Source organism: Cupressus sempervirens, chromosome 5, assembly GCF_028749045.1.
Source record: "Cupressus sempervirens isolate cs-2001-9-10 chromosome 5, ASM2874904v1, whole genome shotgun sequence".
NCBI lineage: Eukaryota > Viridiplantae > Streptophyta > Pinopsida > Cupressales > Cupressaceae > Cupressus > Cupressus sempervirens.
In genome coordinates this window covers 422,256,886-422,273,565 of record NC_143122.1, presented here as the reverse complement: position 1 = coordinate 422,273,565, position 16,680 = coordinate 422,256,886, and the positions used below count along the sequence as shown (strand labels likewise).

The following is a 16,680-nucleotide window of genomic DNA, read 5'->3' as shown; positions in this document are numbered from 1 at the left end:
CATAGGTAGCCAGCCACTGCAATCACCTTGTATATAGGATCAACCACTAAATACATAGCTCACACTAATGAACCATCAAACCAAGGATGCATTAGAACAACAACATAACCCCCCCTTAATGCAGATGGGGTGAGATGATAGGCAATTGAGAAGGTGGGCCAAAGTCTCCTGCAAATGAACCAAGAACGACGAGAGAGGAAAAGAGGTACAAACACCCATAAAGACATGGTCACACTGATGCTACATGGGGCTAATGTTATGGAAGGGACACTCACTTGACAAAGGGAGAATGCCCAAAATAGAAAACAACTATCCTCCCCATGGTACTTTATGAAAATAGTGCAAGTACAACTATCTCAAAACAATGTTCATGATCCCCAGAATGTAAGAGTGGCACTTTATCTCAGTGTGATACATAAAAGTGCTTCAAAATGATAGCTATAATGATCAAAACTAAAAACAAGCTGATACAAAACATAGTACAGCCTAAAACAAAGGAAACCATGCCAAGAAAATGATCCTTGGGCCTAAAACACTCAAGATATCCACCATATAGAAAAAATGAAAAAAATATGATAGAAAGAGAATGGGCCAAAAACTAAGGAAAAGGACTAAATTTTTGAAAAGCTGACAGAAACAGCTTTCCAAAAATATAAAGTTTTCAAAAAATTGACATGGGATGCAAAAGATATGCAAGTCAGAGTCAAAAATAGGACTTCAGACTTCAACTAAAAAAATGGGCAATAAAAATGCATCAAAACCTAAAAATACCTACACTAATTACTTCGTCTTGGAACCAGCTTTTCGATGCTTCTTTTAGATTGGAAAAATACCTTTGTATGCTCAAGTTATGGCCAAAAAACCAAAAGTAGGTCAAAAAGGACCTTGAAGAATGCAAGAAGAAGGTTTGATGATGCAGTGTTGATGTCATGATGATGTCAACATTTCAAGGGTTTAAAATTGGTGGCCGCAAGGTCATCGCTGTAAAAAAGAATGCCATGTGGCAGTGCCACATCAATGCCACGTGGCAATATGACTGACATGGCAGAGGCCACATGGCATAGTGCCATGTGGCAACCCTACCATGTGTCACACCCTAAATGGTGCTGATAGGCACAACTGCTGCTGACTGGGAAAGTGGCCACAGGGGCGACAGAATCGGAGGGGCCATTGGCAGAGCAGAGATACAGGGAGGTGCGCCAATTAAAAACACCAGCGGAGCGGCGGAGGTGGTGTCACAACCGGCAGAGCTATTGGGGGCGGGCTGCAGAAAGGACGAGGCGGTGCCCAGGGTGGTGCTACTTGCTGTGGGCCGCGAGGGGGTGGTGCTGTGGCACCGTGGTGGCCGCCTGATGGTGCTGCATTTTTTAATTTTTTGATGTGCAAATCGCCTGTACGACCATACGGAAGGGGCCTGCAACAACAAAAAATTGCCTCCTGGAGCTCTATCTCCAAAAATGAAAATTTTTATATGAATCCTAGCTGAAAAGTGCCTTCTGGATCTAATGGCAATGTCCATTTGGGCTGAAAGTACTCTGAAAATTTGATGATCTCCTGATTTGAAGAAAAAATGCACAAACAAACTAAAGTTTGTGTCTTCAAATCACAGCTTCAAAAATCCTTCAAAAAAGCAACAACAAGGAGGCTCTGATACCATGTTGGAGTTGATGAAATTCAACTTCAAAAATGCCCAAGATCACTTGCATGCAATAACCTGTCAAAGAGAAGCCAAGGAAGGAAGAACGTGGAGCAAGGGAAAAATCCTAAACGGACATGAGAGACAACTAGTATGCAAACACAAGAAAAAATGTAGTTACAATATGTAATATGAGTTATTGTTGTGAAAATACAACGAGGGAGCCCAAATATAAAGAGCTCCAAGAATCTCCTAGAACAAGCTAGAAGACTCTAGGAGATAAGTGTGACAACTAAGCATACATCCACATTAGGTGGAAAGTCCTCGAACAATGTGAGAGGATAAGTATGACTTAAGAGAGAACAAACTCCCGTATTGTCAACAACTTATAACAAACTCCTAGACTACAACTAATAAATGAATGCATTTACCTAAGTAAGCTTAAGTAAATAGAATAAATAATTAATAAATTAATTATTTACTCCAACAAAGAAGGCCATATTTCATCCCTGAAATCTTTTGGCTTGAGTTTGTGTCTTGTTATGCCTTAAGGAGGTGTTATAGACTTTGAAATTGATCTAGTATAGATAGTGTGGGTATTGGGAATCATATTGTGGAGCCCTAGATTGTATTGTTGGAGAGTGGCTTTATATACTCTTAAGTAACCTATTTTGATATAATCAAGGGTTTCTACTCCAAGTGAAATCTATTATTTTGCTACCAATTCTTCCTGAAAAACTATTTGTACAGAATTGTATGGATTCATGTAAGACTCTGAAGAATTGGAAAAGTTGAAGAAATTTCATATGAAGGTTTTGCAACTGGTTTGAGGTCTTCAAGTCATATTGGTCAAGAGAAAATAAATTTTGTGCTTGTTGGTTGCAAGAAGGCCCTAAATAGGGTTTCAAGAGAAAATCTCTCTTTCCTAGAGATTCCACCGTGGGAAAAATCTGAGCTCTGGTGGAAAGAAATGGGGGAGAATGTATTTTAAGAATTTGTGGATCTTATATCAGGAGGTAGGAGATGTTGAGAGTAATTGCTAAACCCTCTGGACAAGCATCTAAATGTGACTGTCCAGTTTTGGGTTTTTGAGGTACAACTTGGCCCATGGTTGGTAAATATCCAATGCTCTCGTAATGATCACACTCACTAATCCTTACTAAAACACTATATTCATAATGATTATACTCGATAGCATACTAGGAACATTGGTCAATAATTTACATCAATGACAACATAATAACTTATCCTCATACAACCTAAACTACACTATGTCATTACTAATAATCACTCATCACTCATCATACCATCAGTTATGCCAACAAAAAATGGTTTAAGCCTACAAGTCTATAGATTAACATTTTTTCATTATGATTAAAACATTTTTTCGCACTCTAAATTATTCTATGTTGTGCATATGGCCTTCATTGTACGTCAAAATTGTGTCTATCTTCATCCATTAAACATCAAAATGTATCCAATTGATTATTAACATTTCTCTCATCCTTGCATCATAACCTTCATTGCTTTGATTGGATTGATCATATTCAAAATCATTGTCATAATTAATCAATTCATTTCAAGTCCTAGTCAACATCTTCATAATCATTTAAAACCCATGCAATCACTTTTAAAACTAATCTAAGGCATTGTGAAAGTTCATGAATGCCTCATCACTTTCAAATAACTTTCAAAACTATCAAAACCATCTCAAATATTCATCAAAATTAATTCAATTTCACACTAATGTCATTAGTTTGGTCACATATCAACTAATTTGTCCTTTAGGAGAAAATAACCCATAGTTTGTCCCTACGTCGTAATTAAATAAATAAATGAACTTTCCATATTTAATTAATTTTAATTAATTAATTAACTGATTTATCATGTTGGAATTTGCTAAATTCTTATTTACTAGTTTTATTTTTGGTGGGAATTAATGAGTTTTTAAATTCAAAAATTCTTTGTCCCCTAATTGTGCTTTCATCTCCTATTAATTAGCTTCATCACCTCTTACACTTTCCCTTCCCATTTTCTCCCCCTAATTGTATGTCTAATTTTCTATTATTTTTTCTCCATCCTTCCCTTCCACATTTCCACTATAAGACTTCATAGACAAACGGATGTCTTCACTTAGAAAGAACCACATGAATGGCCTCCTTGTGGATATACTGAGGAACAACAAGAACCTGAGAGAATCCATGCAAACAAGGTCTGCAAATCTTTAGAGGAAAATGACATGCTCACTTGGGGCCCCAATTCAAAAGGAAAATTCACCTTTTCCTTTGGATGTCAAGAATTGGTAAGGCAACTCTATGGATTAATGAGGTGTATTGGTAGATATAGGTTTGAAGTCACTTTTTTTGGCCTATGTATAATTTATTCATGTGGTTGGTGGTTTAGAATAGATGTCTCACTCGGGATAACCTATGCAAACATGGATTTAAGGGCCCCTCTATGTGTCTTCTTTGTAGAGGTAGTAATGGAGCCTCCTCCCATTTCTTCTTCTCCTATCCATATTCAAGAGATATTTTCCATTTTTGGTGGGGTTTGTCGAATCAACCCTAATTTCATGTTTCTACATTGTTTGATTTCTAGGACTGATTAGGACACCCCTTTCTTATGCCACATTTCTACACACAACATGAATCATTGGACCTTCTTTATTTTATGAAAACACTGTTGGAAGGAACATAAGGGTTTTTATGGAAAGAGGTGTTTGCAAGAAACCCTCCTAGCCAAGTATGATATTTCTAGTGGGGTGGAGCCTAGGGGCTTTCCTATTATTTAGAGACTAGGTATGGAGGGTTGTTGGTCCCATTTTTCTTCATCATGTATGGCTCGCCATGAGAGGAATAATATTTTGAGGGATTGTTATTGAAGACCCCCTTGTTGATATTTTGAAGTTGAATATCAATGGATCTCCTAGAGGGAATCTAAGGCATTTTAGGCTTGGAGTTGTTGGTAGAGACTCTTCTGGGGTGGTCTAGTTCAACTTAAATACTTATAAGGGCTACCACACTAATAATTTTATGGAAGCCTTGGTTATTCTTTATGTAACACCCCACCAAGGGATCCAAAATAATTAACTGAAGTTTTAACTAAGTTTACCAAACTTTTTTTTTTTTTTTGAAAAAGAAAGATAAAACATACACATCAAATATATAGTAGTGGAAGCATACAATCATCCATAAGCATACATAACAGGTTACATTCCTTAACAAACCCATGATGTTCAATCACATTTATTTTTAATTAATACTAAGTCTAACAAATACCACATCCATATGAAAGAATAATTAAGAGTCCGAAGTCCATATGACAATATACATTTGTTCTGAATGCCTCTTAGAAAATGAATTTTGAAATGTTCAATCATCCATTGTACATGTCACAGGGTATGAAAGGCTAAAAGAATATACATATACAGAACTAGAAAATACATCATCCTTCTCAGATCCAAGATACAAGTACAATACAATAAATGAAAGCATCCACCATAAAAGATATAAACATCCATATAAAATATAACCATCCATCATAATGATACATAGATAGAATGAAAGGAAAAGTAGACAAGGAATGCTCTAGCCACCGTGACTACAGACAGATCTCAATGGTAAAGAGTAAAAAGCACTACCACCCGACTGCGTGGAACCTAAATGGCCCTGTAATGCCCTGTCAAGGGATCCAAAAGAATTAACCTAAAGTTTTACTAAGTTTTCTAAACATTTTTTTTTTAAAACAAGAAAGTATAACGTACACATCAAACACATAGTAGCAGAAGCAATAACATGTAATCATCAACAAACATACATAACAGGTTACATTCCTTAAGGATCCCAAGACGTTGAGACACATTTAAATTTAATTAATTCTAAGTCTAACAACTACCATATCCACATGAAAGAATAATGAAAAGTACAATGTCCATAATATAAATTTGTTTTGAATGCCTCTTGGCAAATGAAATCTGGAATGCTCAATCATCCACTGTACATGTCACAGGGTATGAAAGGCTTAAAAGAATATACATATGTAAAAATATAGATACATTACCCTCATCGAATCCATGATACAAGTGCAATAAAGTAAATTAAACTAATAACATACATGGTACATCTATCCATCATAAAGATATAACAACATAAAACACAATTAACTATATGTGTGGTTCCTCCCAACCGTCAATAGCATCATTAGACCATTGTGGGCCCTAGCCATCCCCCACGCATAACATCCCAAGCCACCAAAGAGATCATTGGTACTATCATAATAGGGATTTCACTCCTAAAACATACTACAACATAATCATAAGGAAATCTAACATACCAAAATACAACATAAGAAGATCCAAGAAGCTCTAACCACTATAGCAACAAACGGATCTCAAATGGTAAGAGTAAAAAGCACTACCACCTGCCCATGTGGAACCTAAATGGTCCACTCCCACTGCACTGAGGAGATAGTCTCAAGTCCCAAATAGGATATCAAAGCATATAATCACAAGTACTCTCTAAGTCCAAAAAATCCTAAAAGTATATTGACTCAGAGGTTCCAACACATAGATCGACATCTAGACCCAGAGGCACACAAAGACACGTAGGAAATCTACTATATAAGCAGACAAGTGTCATCACATGAATCATGTTCGGAGTTACCTGAGAAATCCCTTAGGAATCTCGGGTCCCTAGTGATCCTTGCGGCCACTAGTATCCTCTCGTACCGACGAGGCATACTATGGAATGCAAGGTCATAACCAAGCATTCTCTCTACTCCCATCCTAGTCTATACTAGCACTCGAGGCATGGATGAGAACATACAATTAATCTTGTTAGGTTCATTTTACTCTCATTTAGTTTAAATGTTATCACTTATTAAAACAACTTACAATGAGTTACCCTGGTAGCCACTTAGGGCCCTGGCCCCCATTGCAAGCCACTTCCTGACACTACATATAGATTACCTACCCTAAGCTCATGAAATCACAAATCAAAGAATCACAGTAAAAATCACCTCAGACCTGTACAAGTGACTGGAAAGAATCATAAGTATAATCCACAATAATCACATTTGTTCTCCACGAGAAACTGGAAAGCATCAAATAATAATCATAATGATCACAACAGTTCTCTATCAGCAACTGAAGGCATCAATGATAAATCACAATATCCAATGGTTCTCCTATGAGCAACCAAAAGTATCCCACTAATAAATCACAATACTGATCGAAGACTCCAAAATGGTCAAGTCAAAACATGTCAAAACATGACATAATAAAGAACAAATCATCCAAAACATCTCAGCCCTCTTAAAGCGACTGAAAGTAACCCAATTATAACTGATCGATGACTCAAAAATGGTTATCAAATATAATTGATCAAGACTCAAAAATGGTTAAGTCAGGTATCTCATAAACATACACCTCAGCTTCACACAAGGAAACTGGAAAGCAATAACAACCAGTAAATACAACATGTCATAGAGCATACTAATCATATTACCATGGTTGAGGAAAAAAAAAGATCGAGAACAAATCTTCATATCATCGCAATTGCATGATCCTCGAGCCTCTAGTAATAACCTAAACCGGTCAACATCTAATCAAACCCAAAAACCCCAAAAGCACAGATACCATAAACAAAACAGTACAGTTTTATAGTTTGGGTTGTTTTGTAAACACACACACACACACACACACACACACACACACACAGTTAAGTTAATCAGTAAAGTTTTCAGTGTATATCTTAAGTACCTACGATTTACAATATATCTCTTAACCCATTCTTCCATTTAAATAGAATTATACAATTACCCTAAATCGATTTCAAATCAATCATAAAAATGATTTAGTGGATGATTATCTATTTAAATTATTAAAAAACTACTCATTGATTTTCAAGTAAAAGTCTCTATGATTTTATTAAAAATCAATGTTATCGATAATTAAATAAATTAAAACTTCACTCTACGACATCCTTTATTAGTTAGCCTTAATTAAATTTAATTTAATTAAGATAATATAAAACTATATTGGTATATTTTAATTATTAAAAATATTAATAAAAAATATTAATAATTGATAGTTTATATTAATAATAATCCAAATTTAATAACATTAATGATTAATTATTTAATTTAAATATAATTTAAGTTTAAAGGAGTTAACATTTAACAAATTATATAATCTAATTTTAATAACTTAACAATTAAAAATTATAATAAAATTTTATAACTTTTAAAACAAAACATTTAACATATATTATAGCATTTATATTAACAAGGCCCGCTGGCCTTGGCTTGCAACCACAAACTGGGCTATTGCTACCGACAACAATTAATGTTGCTGCTGCGCACAGCAGTCACAGTCTATGTGCGCAGACAACAAGCTGTGGGAAGTAAGGGGGGGTGGGGGAGTGGTGGCCCCCGCCCACCCAAAATAATATTTTATATATAATTTTTCTTTGCTAAAACTTTTAAAAACAATTCCGCCCCAAATCATGAATATATATTAGTATTTAATATTATTCACATTATCTTTTTTTTTTTTTTTTTACAAATAAATATATTTAAATTTAAATTTTAATAAAATTAAATTCAAACATATTATTATATAAAATTTATTTTATTATTATTATTATTATTTTTATAATTGATTTCAACATTAATCTGATAGGAAAAATAAATTGAATCGTTCGAATTTTCAATCTAGGATTTTCATTTCCACAATCAAACCCCTTTCCAAATTTAATTTTAATTCAAACCCGAAACCCAATTTGATTCTAATTTCTTTCAATTGTTGGACGGGGTTTCCTAGATAATTTTTCAATCTGGATTTACAGATGAAATCAAATAGCAAAAGATCTGGAACAAAGAATTGACACATTTGTATAATGAAATTTGAGAAGACAAGTTCTTGCAATCACAAAGTAGACATGAATATCAAATTGCATAATTCAATCAGTGATCAAAACACAAGACCCTACCTGAACCTCATGCTAATACGCAACCAACCGAGAATTGTGAGAAGATTTGCTTTCAAAATTCGCATCCAAATTCTCCTCTAAAATTTGTCTCCAAATTTTGTTCCCAAAATTTTTGTCAAAATTCCTCCTCCAAATTCGTGCGTAAATGAAAAATGAACCCCCAAGTTGTGATATGGAGTTCTCTCCCAAAAATCAAGGCACTAATTGTGCGTTCCCTAGAGAACTCCTTGCTCACAACTCTTAACTCCAAATTAACCTTTTATTAATCTTTGCTTTATTTTTTTCACGCACGTTAAATGAATTATTAAATAACTTTATTTAGTTTTCCACTAGAATTCTATTTTTAATCTTTATTACTTTTAATCCCATGTGCACTTTATGAAATTAAAATAACCTTATTATATTCACTTATTTTATCTTTTAATTAATTTTCTTCTGCTTTCAACCCATGCACACATCATGCATTCCGTAATCTTTTTAATAAGTTAATATATTTTTTACTTTTAATTTATTTTTAGAACTTTAATTGATGAAATATTTATTAACTTAAATAACAATGATATTTAGCATTTATTTAAAAATGAACTCTAAATATATATTATTATTAGATTAAATAAATATTATCACGTTCTAAATTCATTCTTACAACTTTTATCTCTAGTTTTAATTCTTTTTATTTAATTAATTTCTCAATTAATTAAATATAATTAAATATTAAAATGTCATAATAATTTTCCATTAAATTAAATCATTAATTAATCTTTTAATTAGACTTAACTAATAGAAAATACATCAAATACTCATAAAGCAACATACGAAAACCGAAGTCACAATTACTGGATAAGAAATTCCATAGGAGAGCCGAGTATGTCTGTGCTAGGTGTCTGCATGTGGTTGACGAGCTAGGGCAGTCGTGCCCTAGCTCCTTTCAGTGCTTTTTGTGGGTGCGCCAAAGGGGGGAGGTGTTTCAGCCTGCGTGGGGGAAGGCATCTGGTCTGAGACGCATTTTTTCGCAGGCAGATCTTTGTTGTTGGGTCGGTCTACGTGCAGGGGGGACGGTGGGTCGTGCGGTGTCTGGTAAGTGGTCCGTTGTGGTGATCACTTCAGGCCGGTGGAAGTATGTCGAAGGGTGAACCGTCAGGGGTTACTCCTGACATCATCTTGCACGATGCAGAGGACATGCATCCACCAAATCAAAGGGCGAGGGTGTTTGATAATGCCCTTTTTTCTCAGAGCTCAGGAGTTAAAGCATCAAATCCGTCTAGCAATTCCCGGATCACAAAGATAAACGGGTGCCTGGAGCGATGCAAAGAAAGACCTAAATTGGTAATCCCTTACGAGATGATTGCCGAGGGTGTGGAATACTATTCAAAGCATTCACTGTATTGTAAATTTTTGGGTTTAAGAGTGTCCCTTGAATTTCTAGAGAATTGGGCTCAGAGAATTTGGGATCCAAAGGGTGAAATGGAAGTCACGTTGCTGGCAAACAACTTCTTCATGGTTACATTCACCTGCATGGCAGATCGTAATAGGGTATTTGAGGGCGAGCCCTATTTTTACAACTAGGTTGGGCTATTTGTTAAGCCATGGCATGTAGGATTTAACCCCTCTGAGGAGCTCCCGAATCGGGTCCCAGTGTGGGTTCGACTACCCAAATTTCCAATAGAGTGTTGTCAGGAGGATGTTTTCCATATACTCGCTTCAATGTTGGGGAAACCGGTAGGGTCCTCAACCCAAACCCTTGGTAAGAGGGTTATGACTTTTGCTCGAATTTGTGTGGAGCTAGATTTGAGTAGACCTTTGCCAGATGAAATGGAAATGTGTATAGGGCCACATTCTTGGGTGCAGCAACTCAATTATGAGACCCTTCCCTTCCGATGCCGACTTTGTCATGAATATGGCCACCTGTTGCATAGGTGCCCGAAGGCCAAGTTGGTGGATCAGCAGTCTCCGCCCCCAACTCGTAACAGTCTTGGTGATGACAAAGGGAAGAAGCCAAATTCAGGAGAGGAAAAGGATGCTGAGGGCTTTGTACAGGTCAAGGTTCGCAATCGTAATAGAGGTCAAAAGAGGAATTTGATGGAGAGACAAGAGGAGGATACATTTAACAGATTTGAAGTCCTAGATGAACTGGGGCAGCAAGAAGTTAATCTAGGATTTAGTAGCATGGATCAATTGGTTGCAGAGCCCGATCAGGAGATTGTCTCTTCTGACCCTCCTCCTGCTCCACAAGTTGAACCTGCTATGCCTATGGTCACTGATGGGCAGGCAGGGGCTCAGGTGACGCTGGGGTTAAATGCTGATCGGGGATAGGAAGCAACAGGTGCTACCCTTCCTACACAGAGTGTTGTTTCGAATATAGATAAGCGTGACAAGTCTTCTCCTCAATTGGGTATTCTTCAAAAGGATGGTAAGAAGGGGGTTTCTGAGAAAGGTGGTAAAAGTGGGCGTAAGAAGGACATGGAGAAGATTAAGATGATTGGGGAGAATCTAGTGGAGTCAGGAGCTGTCAAGACCTTGGATTCTCATTTCTCGGCTCCCCAAAAATGATCATTATTTCATGGAATACAAGGGGCTTGAACAGCGGCCCTAGACAAAAAGTTGTTCGAGAATTGGTTAGAATTCATTCTCCTGATGTTCTTTTTCTTCAGGAAACCAAAGTTTTTGTTGAGAGTATGTTGAGTATAGCTCCTAAATTGTGGAAGAATGGTCAATGTTAGTGCATTGGAGCTCAGGGGTCTTCAGGGGGGGTAGCTTGCCTTTGGAACCCACAAAAGATCCAGCCTATGTGGTGGATTTCCTTTAGATCATCTATTTCCCTGGTCTCTCTGTGCTATGAGTCAGGAGAGTATGTTCTTCTCTCCAACGTCTATGCCCCTGTTGAGCTCCAAGGTAAGATCCTTACATGGAATAATATTCATTTTGTTCGTAGGTTATTTCCTTATTTTCCATGGATTATTGCTGGAGACTTTAATGCTATCTTAGATCTCTCTAAGAAACGAGGGAGTAATGCAAGACTTGAGCCCTCCTCTGTGCTTCTTCGTGATAACATCTCGGCACTCAATCTAGTAGATATCAAGCCTAGTAATGGCCAGTTCACCTGGAATAATAGAAGAATAGGAGACAATTGCATTGTTGAACGATTAGATCGCTTCATGGTTTCCTGTTTTTGGGTGGGTGGATTGTGGTCATCCAGGTCTGAGATATTAGACTGGAGAGGATCGGATCACTGGCCCATTAAGTTAGTTATCTCCTCCAACCGACTGCCTCAGAAGCCACCTTTTAAATTCCAGCTTATGTGTTTAAGGGACCCAGATCTATATGGCTATGTAGCTAAGTGGTGGAAGGTTGGTAGACCTGCCTTTGGTACAACAATGTATACTTTTGCTAAACTCCTACAATATGTTAAATATCAGCTTAAAAGATGGAACAGGTATTGCTTTGGTAATATTTTCCAAGAAAAATATGCGGCCCAGGCTGAGTTGAATGATATTACTAGGTTGTTAAGGGAAGATGGGGTGTCAGAATATTTGTTGTGGGAGGAAGCTAGGGCTCTGAAAACTCTAGAGGAGTGGGAACTGAGAGAGGAAATCTATTGGAAACAAAAAGCTCGAATTGAATGGCTTCAAGAGGGTGATAAGAATACTGCTTTCTTCTTCAATTTAGTTAAGGCCAAACAACACGGTAACTCCATTTCAACCTTGGTGAATGATAGGGGGGAGACGCTCTCTTCTTCTCAGGATATTTTCAGCGAAGCTGTACAGTATTTTGAGTCTTTATTTAGGAAGGTTTCACAAGGGGACTCGGTTGAAGAGGCCCAAGTCCTCTCTTGTATTCCCTCTTTAGTCTCTTTGGAAATGAAAGAGCATCTTATGAGGGCCATCTCTTTGGAGGAATTGGAGGGGATTGTTTTCCAGATGAAAAAAGGAAAAGCTCCAGGTCCAGACGGCTTTTCGATTGAGTTCTTCCAGGAAATTTGGGATATTATTAAGATAGATTTACTGGCAGTTGTTCAAGAATCCCAGAGGAACAAACAAATGCTTCGGGATCTGAATTCTACTTTCCTTGCTCTCATCCCCAAGGGGGAGGGGGCTGATCGGATAAGTCAATTTCGCCCTATCTCTCTTTGTAATGTTATTTATAAAATCATATCTAAGCTGATAGCTAACATGTTAAAAAAGTGGCTTCCAATTTTAATTTCTAAAGAACAGAGTGGCTTTGTGAAGGGACGCCAGATCCTGGATGGGGTGGTTGTGGCGACTGAGACTATTCATTCTATGGCCAATTCGAAAGACAAGGCTATGTTCATTAAGTCGGATATGGCTAAGGCATATGACAGGGTCCGTTGGTCATTTCTCCAAAAGGTCCTGGGTGCCTTTGGTTTTGAGGAGGAATGGATCCGATGGGTTATGAGTTGTGTGAATTCGACTTCTTTCTCAGTCTTGATTAATGGGGAACACTCTAATCTCTTTGGTGCCTCTCGAGGATTACGGCAGGGCGATCCCCTATCTCCTTATTTGTTTCTTCTTTTGGCAGAAGGTTTGGGTCGATTGATAAAAAATAATGTTGAAGGGGGCTTTATTCAGGGCTGGCAATGGGGAGGAGGTCTTCTTGTGCAGTCTCACCTACAGTTTGTGGATGATACGACTTTGATGGGCATGGCTACCATTTGAGAGGCCTCTAATATATGCAAAGTGATGGATGTTTATCTTGTTACTTCAGGTCAGTTGATTAATGAGGACAAATCTTCCATTTTTTTCTTTAACACTCCACCTTCTATTCAGAGGAGAATCGCTCATATTCTCAGATTCCAAATTGGAAGTCTTCCTGTGCTCTACCTTGGCATTCCTATTTCTGGTGGTAGGCAGTCTAAGGATTCTTGGCAGGTTATTCTTGACAAGTTCCGGGCCAAAGTTACTCATTGGACCCATCGCTGGCTATCCTTTGCTAGTTAGGTCCAACTTATTCAATCTGTGGTTCAAACTCTGCCTCTCTATAGGAGTATGGTTCAGGTGGCACCGTTGAGCTTTGTTAGGGAACTGGACTCCTTCGCAAGACAATTTTTATGGGTTGGTAATCTTTCTTCAACCAAGTGGAGTCTTGTCAAATGGGAGGTTGTCTGTAGCCCAAAACAGTTTGGTGGTCTTGGTTTACGACAATCAGTGCTAACTGGTACTGCTTTGGCTGCCAAATTGTATTGGCATTGGTGTGTGGAAAAGGATCAGGTTTGGTCTAGAATTTTGTCTCTGAAGTACCTTCCAGGGATCCCCCATAATGATATCCCTCGATATATCTTGTGCGAGAAAGGCTCTGTGATTTGGAGTACTCTCAAGAAAGGAGCTGCGCTAATTAAGGGTGGCTTACATTGGATATGCAAAAGTGGCTCAGAAGCTCAGTTCTGGCATGATGCTTGGGATGAGTATCCTCCCATGGTTGTTCAGTATCCTCATTTGCGCATGTTGGCTCAGAGTTTCTCTGATGCTGGATGGTCAAGAGTGTGCGACTTTAAATCTTTTTCCCCTCAGGGTCAACTAGTGGAGGCGAGGTGGAAGAATCCGGAGGAATGGCCTATTTTTGGTTCAGAAGTGGAGCGAGCTAAGCTCCAGTACATGCTTTCAAGGTGGAATTGTAATGCCCTTAGGGGTGATGATGTGTTGGCCTGGTCCCCTAATCCCAAGGGCATGTATACTATTTCCTCTGGTAATCAGGAGTTGCTCTCCCAACAGTTGGTAGGAGGGGAGGTTCAATGGTGGAAGAAAGTTTGGAGTCAATTTTCTTGGCCAAAATGTAACTGCTTTACTTGGACCTTGGTTTGGAATAGGTGCCTGACTTGGGACAGTATTCGGAAGAGGGGTTTTTCTGGCCCATCGAGATGTATCCTTTGTAGTAGTGAGGAGGAAGACTCTGTGCATTTGTTCTTCCATTGCTCTTTCACTCTACAGTTATGGCATTTCTGGTGGGATGTTTGGAAATGCCCGTGCATTCACGCTTCCTCTCTGGCAGATTTTTGGTTGAGACTGGGGAGGCCCCCGTCCTTGGCTCCCTTCTTGTAGGATTTTTGGTATACTGGACCTACCTTTTTGCTATGGCAAGTCTGGCTGGAACGAAATCGAAGAATATTTCGGGGAGAAGCTTTGGGGATTCAGTAGGTTTGGATTAGAATTTTGGGAATGATTCAGGACACAGTCTTAGCTAAGAGTGAGGTGGTGATGCCTCTTGAGAGGAAGGATGTTGTAATGGTTGACAAGTTTGGAATTCTAGGAATTTCTCCAGACTCTGCCTGTGCTAGGAGAGGTAAAAGGGTGAAATGTAAAGTTCAAAGCATAGGGAAATGGATGACCCCTCCGGCTGGCATTTTAAAAGTTAATACTGATGGTTCGTTTAGGGGAAATCCAGGGCCTGCTAGTATAGGTGGAATTGGTAGGGATTATTCTGGTAAGGTGGTTTTTATATTCTCAGTCAATAAAGGGATGCAAACTGTTAATAGAATGGAAGGGTTGGCTATTCTTTATGCTTTGCAGAGGGCATTTGCTCTTGGGTGGCGTAAGGTGATTTGTGAATCTGACTCTCAAGTTCTTGTGAATCTTCTACTTGAGAGAAAGTGTTCGGATGTTAGCTGGGAGTTGTCTTTGATAGTGCAACAGATTTTACAGGTTAGTTCTATGTTGGATTCAGTGTCTTATACCCATATTCCAAGGGAGTGGAATAGGGCAGCTGATAGTTTGGCAAAATGGGCATCTGGAAATATAGATGGTTGGCGGATTGATGAGTGGGAGCAGCTGCCAGGTGAGTTACGTCAAGATTTGGAGAGGACGTTGACAGAGGATGTAAGTGGAATCAGGGAGAGTTGATTTTGCTTCTACGGTTTTTCTGTGGTTTCTAGTGTTTCCTGGGGTTCAGGCCCTAGTCTGTTCTGTACTGCTTTGATTTCTTTTTCAATAAAGTTTTTACCCCTCTTTTTTCAAAAAACATACGAAAACCCATCATTGCAAAACACATACTAAATCAAACAAAAGGGTTATAATCACGAGTTAACATCATTCAATGCATTCGGAGGGTACTGACTTAGATACTTGTCCTAGTTTTCAATTAGGCCAAATGGCTTAAAGGTTTGGGATTTGGACTTAAGAATTTATCTCCCCTCTCTTACCATTGAGATAATGCAATAGGGTATGCTCATCTTGGCAATTCAGGGAAGTCAATACCCAATACCTGCAACCTACATAAAATCCACGCATGCACATACATAATAATCTAAGCTAAACAGGAAATGGTAGGAAGTGGTGCATCGTGTAGATCCCGACTAGCAGGTGACTATGACTCCCTTCCTTAACTACATCAGAAATACCATACATAAAGAAAACAAGATGCACACCATACACATGTAGTATGGGGTAAGTAACCAAAAGAAAATGCATGTGATAATAAATCATCTAACTAATCATCATCAATAATTGAAAACATTGTAATAATCATCATGCATACATGAAATGTAGAGTGCCAAGTAATCTCATCATAAAATCAACTAAATCTAAAGATATATCTAACAATCTTGAAACAATGCCACTAATCATAAGCATAAAACTAGCTTAAAAGAGTTTGACAATGATAATAGAAATGTGAGCTAGGGGCGGGCACTATAGGCCCACTCCCACCGAGCTGAGGAGATAGTCTCAAGTCCCAAATAGGATACCAAACCAAATATTAAAAGTACTCTCTAAGTCCAAGAAACCCTAAAAGCAACCCAACTCAAAGGTTCTAAGATAGATCAACATCTATTCCCAAAGGCACACAAAGACACGTCGAAAACCTACTATGTAAGTGGGAAAGTGTCATCGCCTGAATCATGCTAGAGTTACCCTAGCAGTCTCTTAGGATTTTGACCCCCTAGTGATCCCTATGCAACCACTAGTATCCTCTCGTACTAACAAGGCATACTACAGATGCAAGGTTGCAACCAAGCGTTCTCTCTACTCCCATCCTAGTCTATACTAGCACTCAAGGCATGGGCGAGAACATACAAAGACTCTTATTAGGTTCATTTTATTCTCATTT

The 16,680-nt window shown here is 38.1% G+C and overlaps 1 protein-coding gene across 1 annotated transcript; it reads left to right on the top strand.

Annotated features, from left to right (window-relative positions):
- Positions 1-13,322: 13,322 nt before the first annotated feature.
- LOC149556585 (uncharacterized) lies at positions 13,323-14,785 on the top strand. Its single transcript, XM_089829915.1, has 3 exons — positions 13,323-13,511; positions 13,638-14,412; positions 14,568-14,785. The coding sequence occupies exons 1-3, from the start codon at positions 13,323-13,325 to the stop codon at positions 14,783-14,785; spliced, it is 1,182 nt and encodes a 393-aa protein (XP_089686041.1).
- Positions 14,786-16,680: the final 1,895 nt, after the last annotated feature.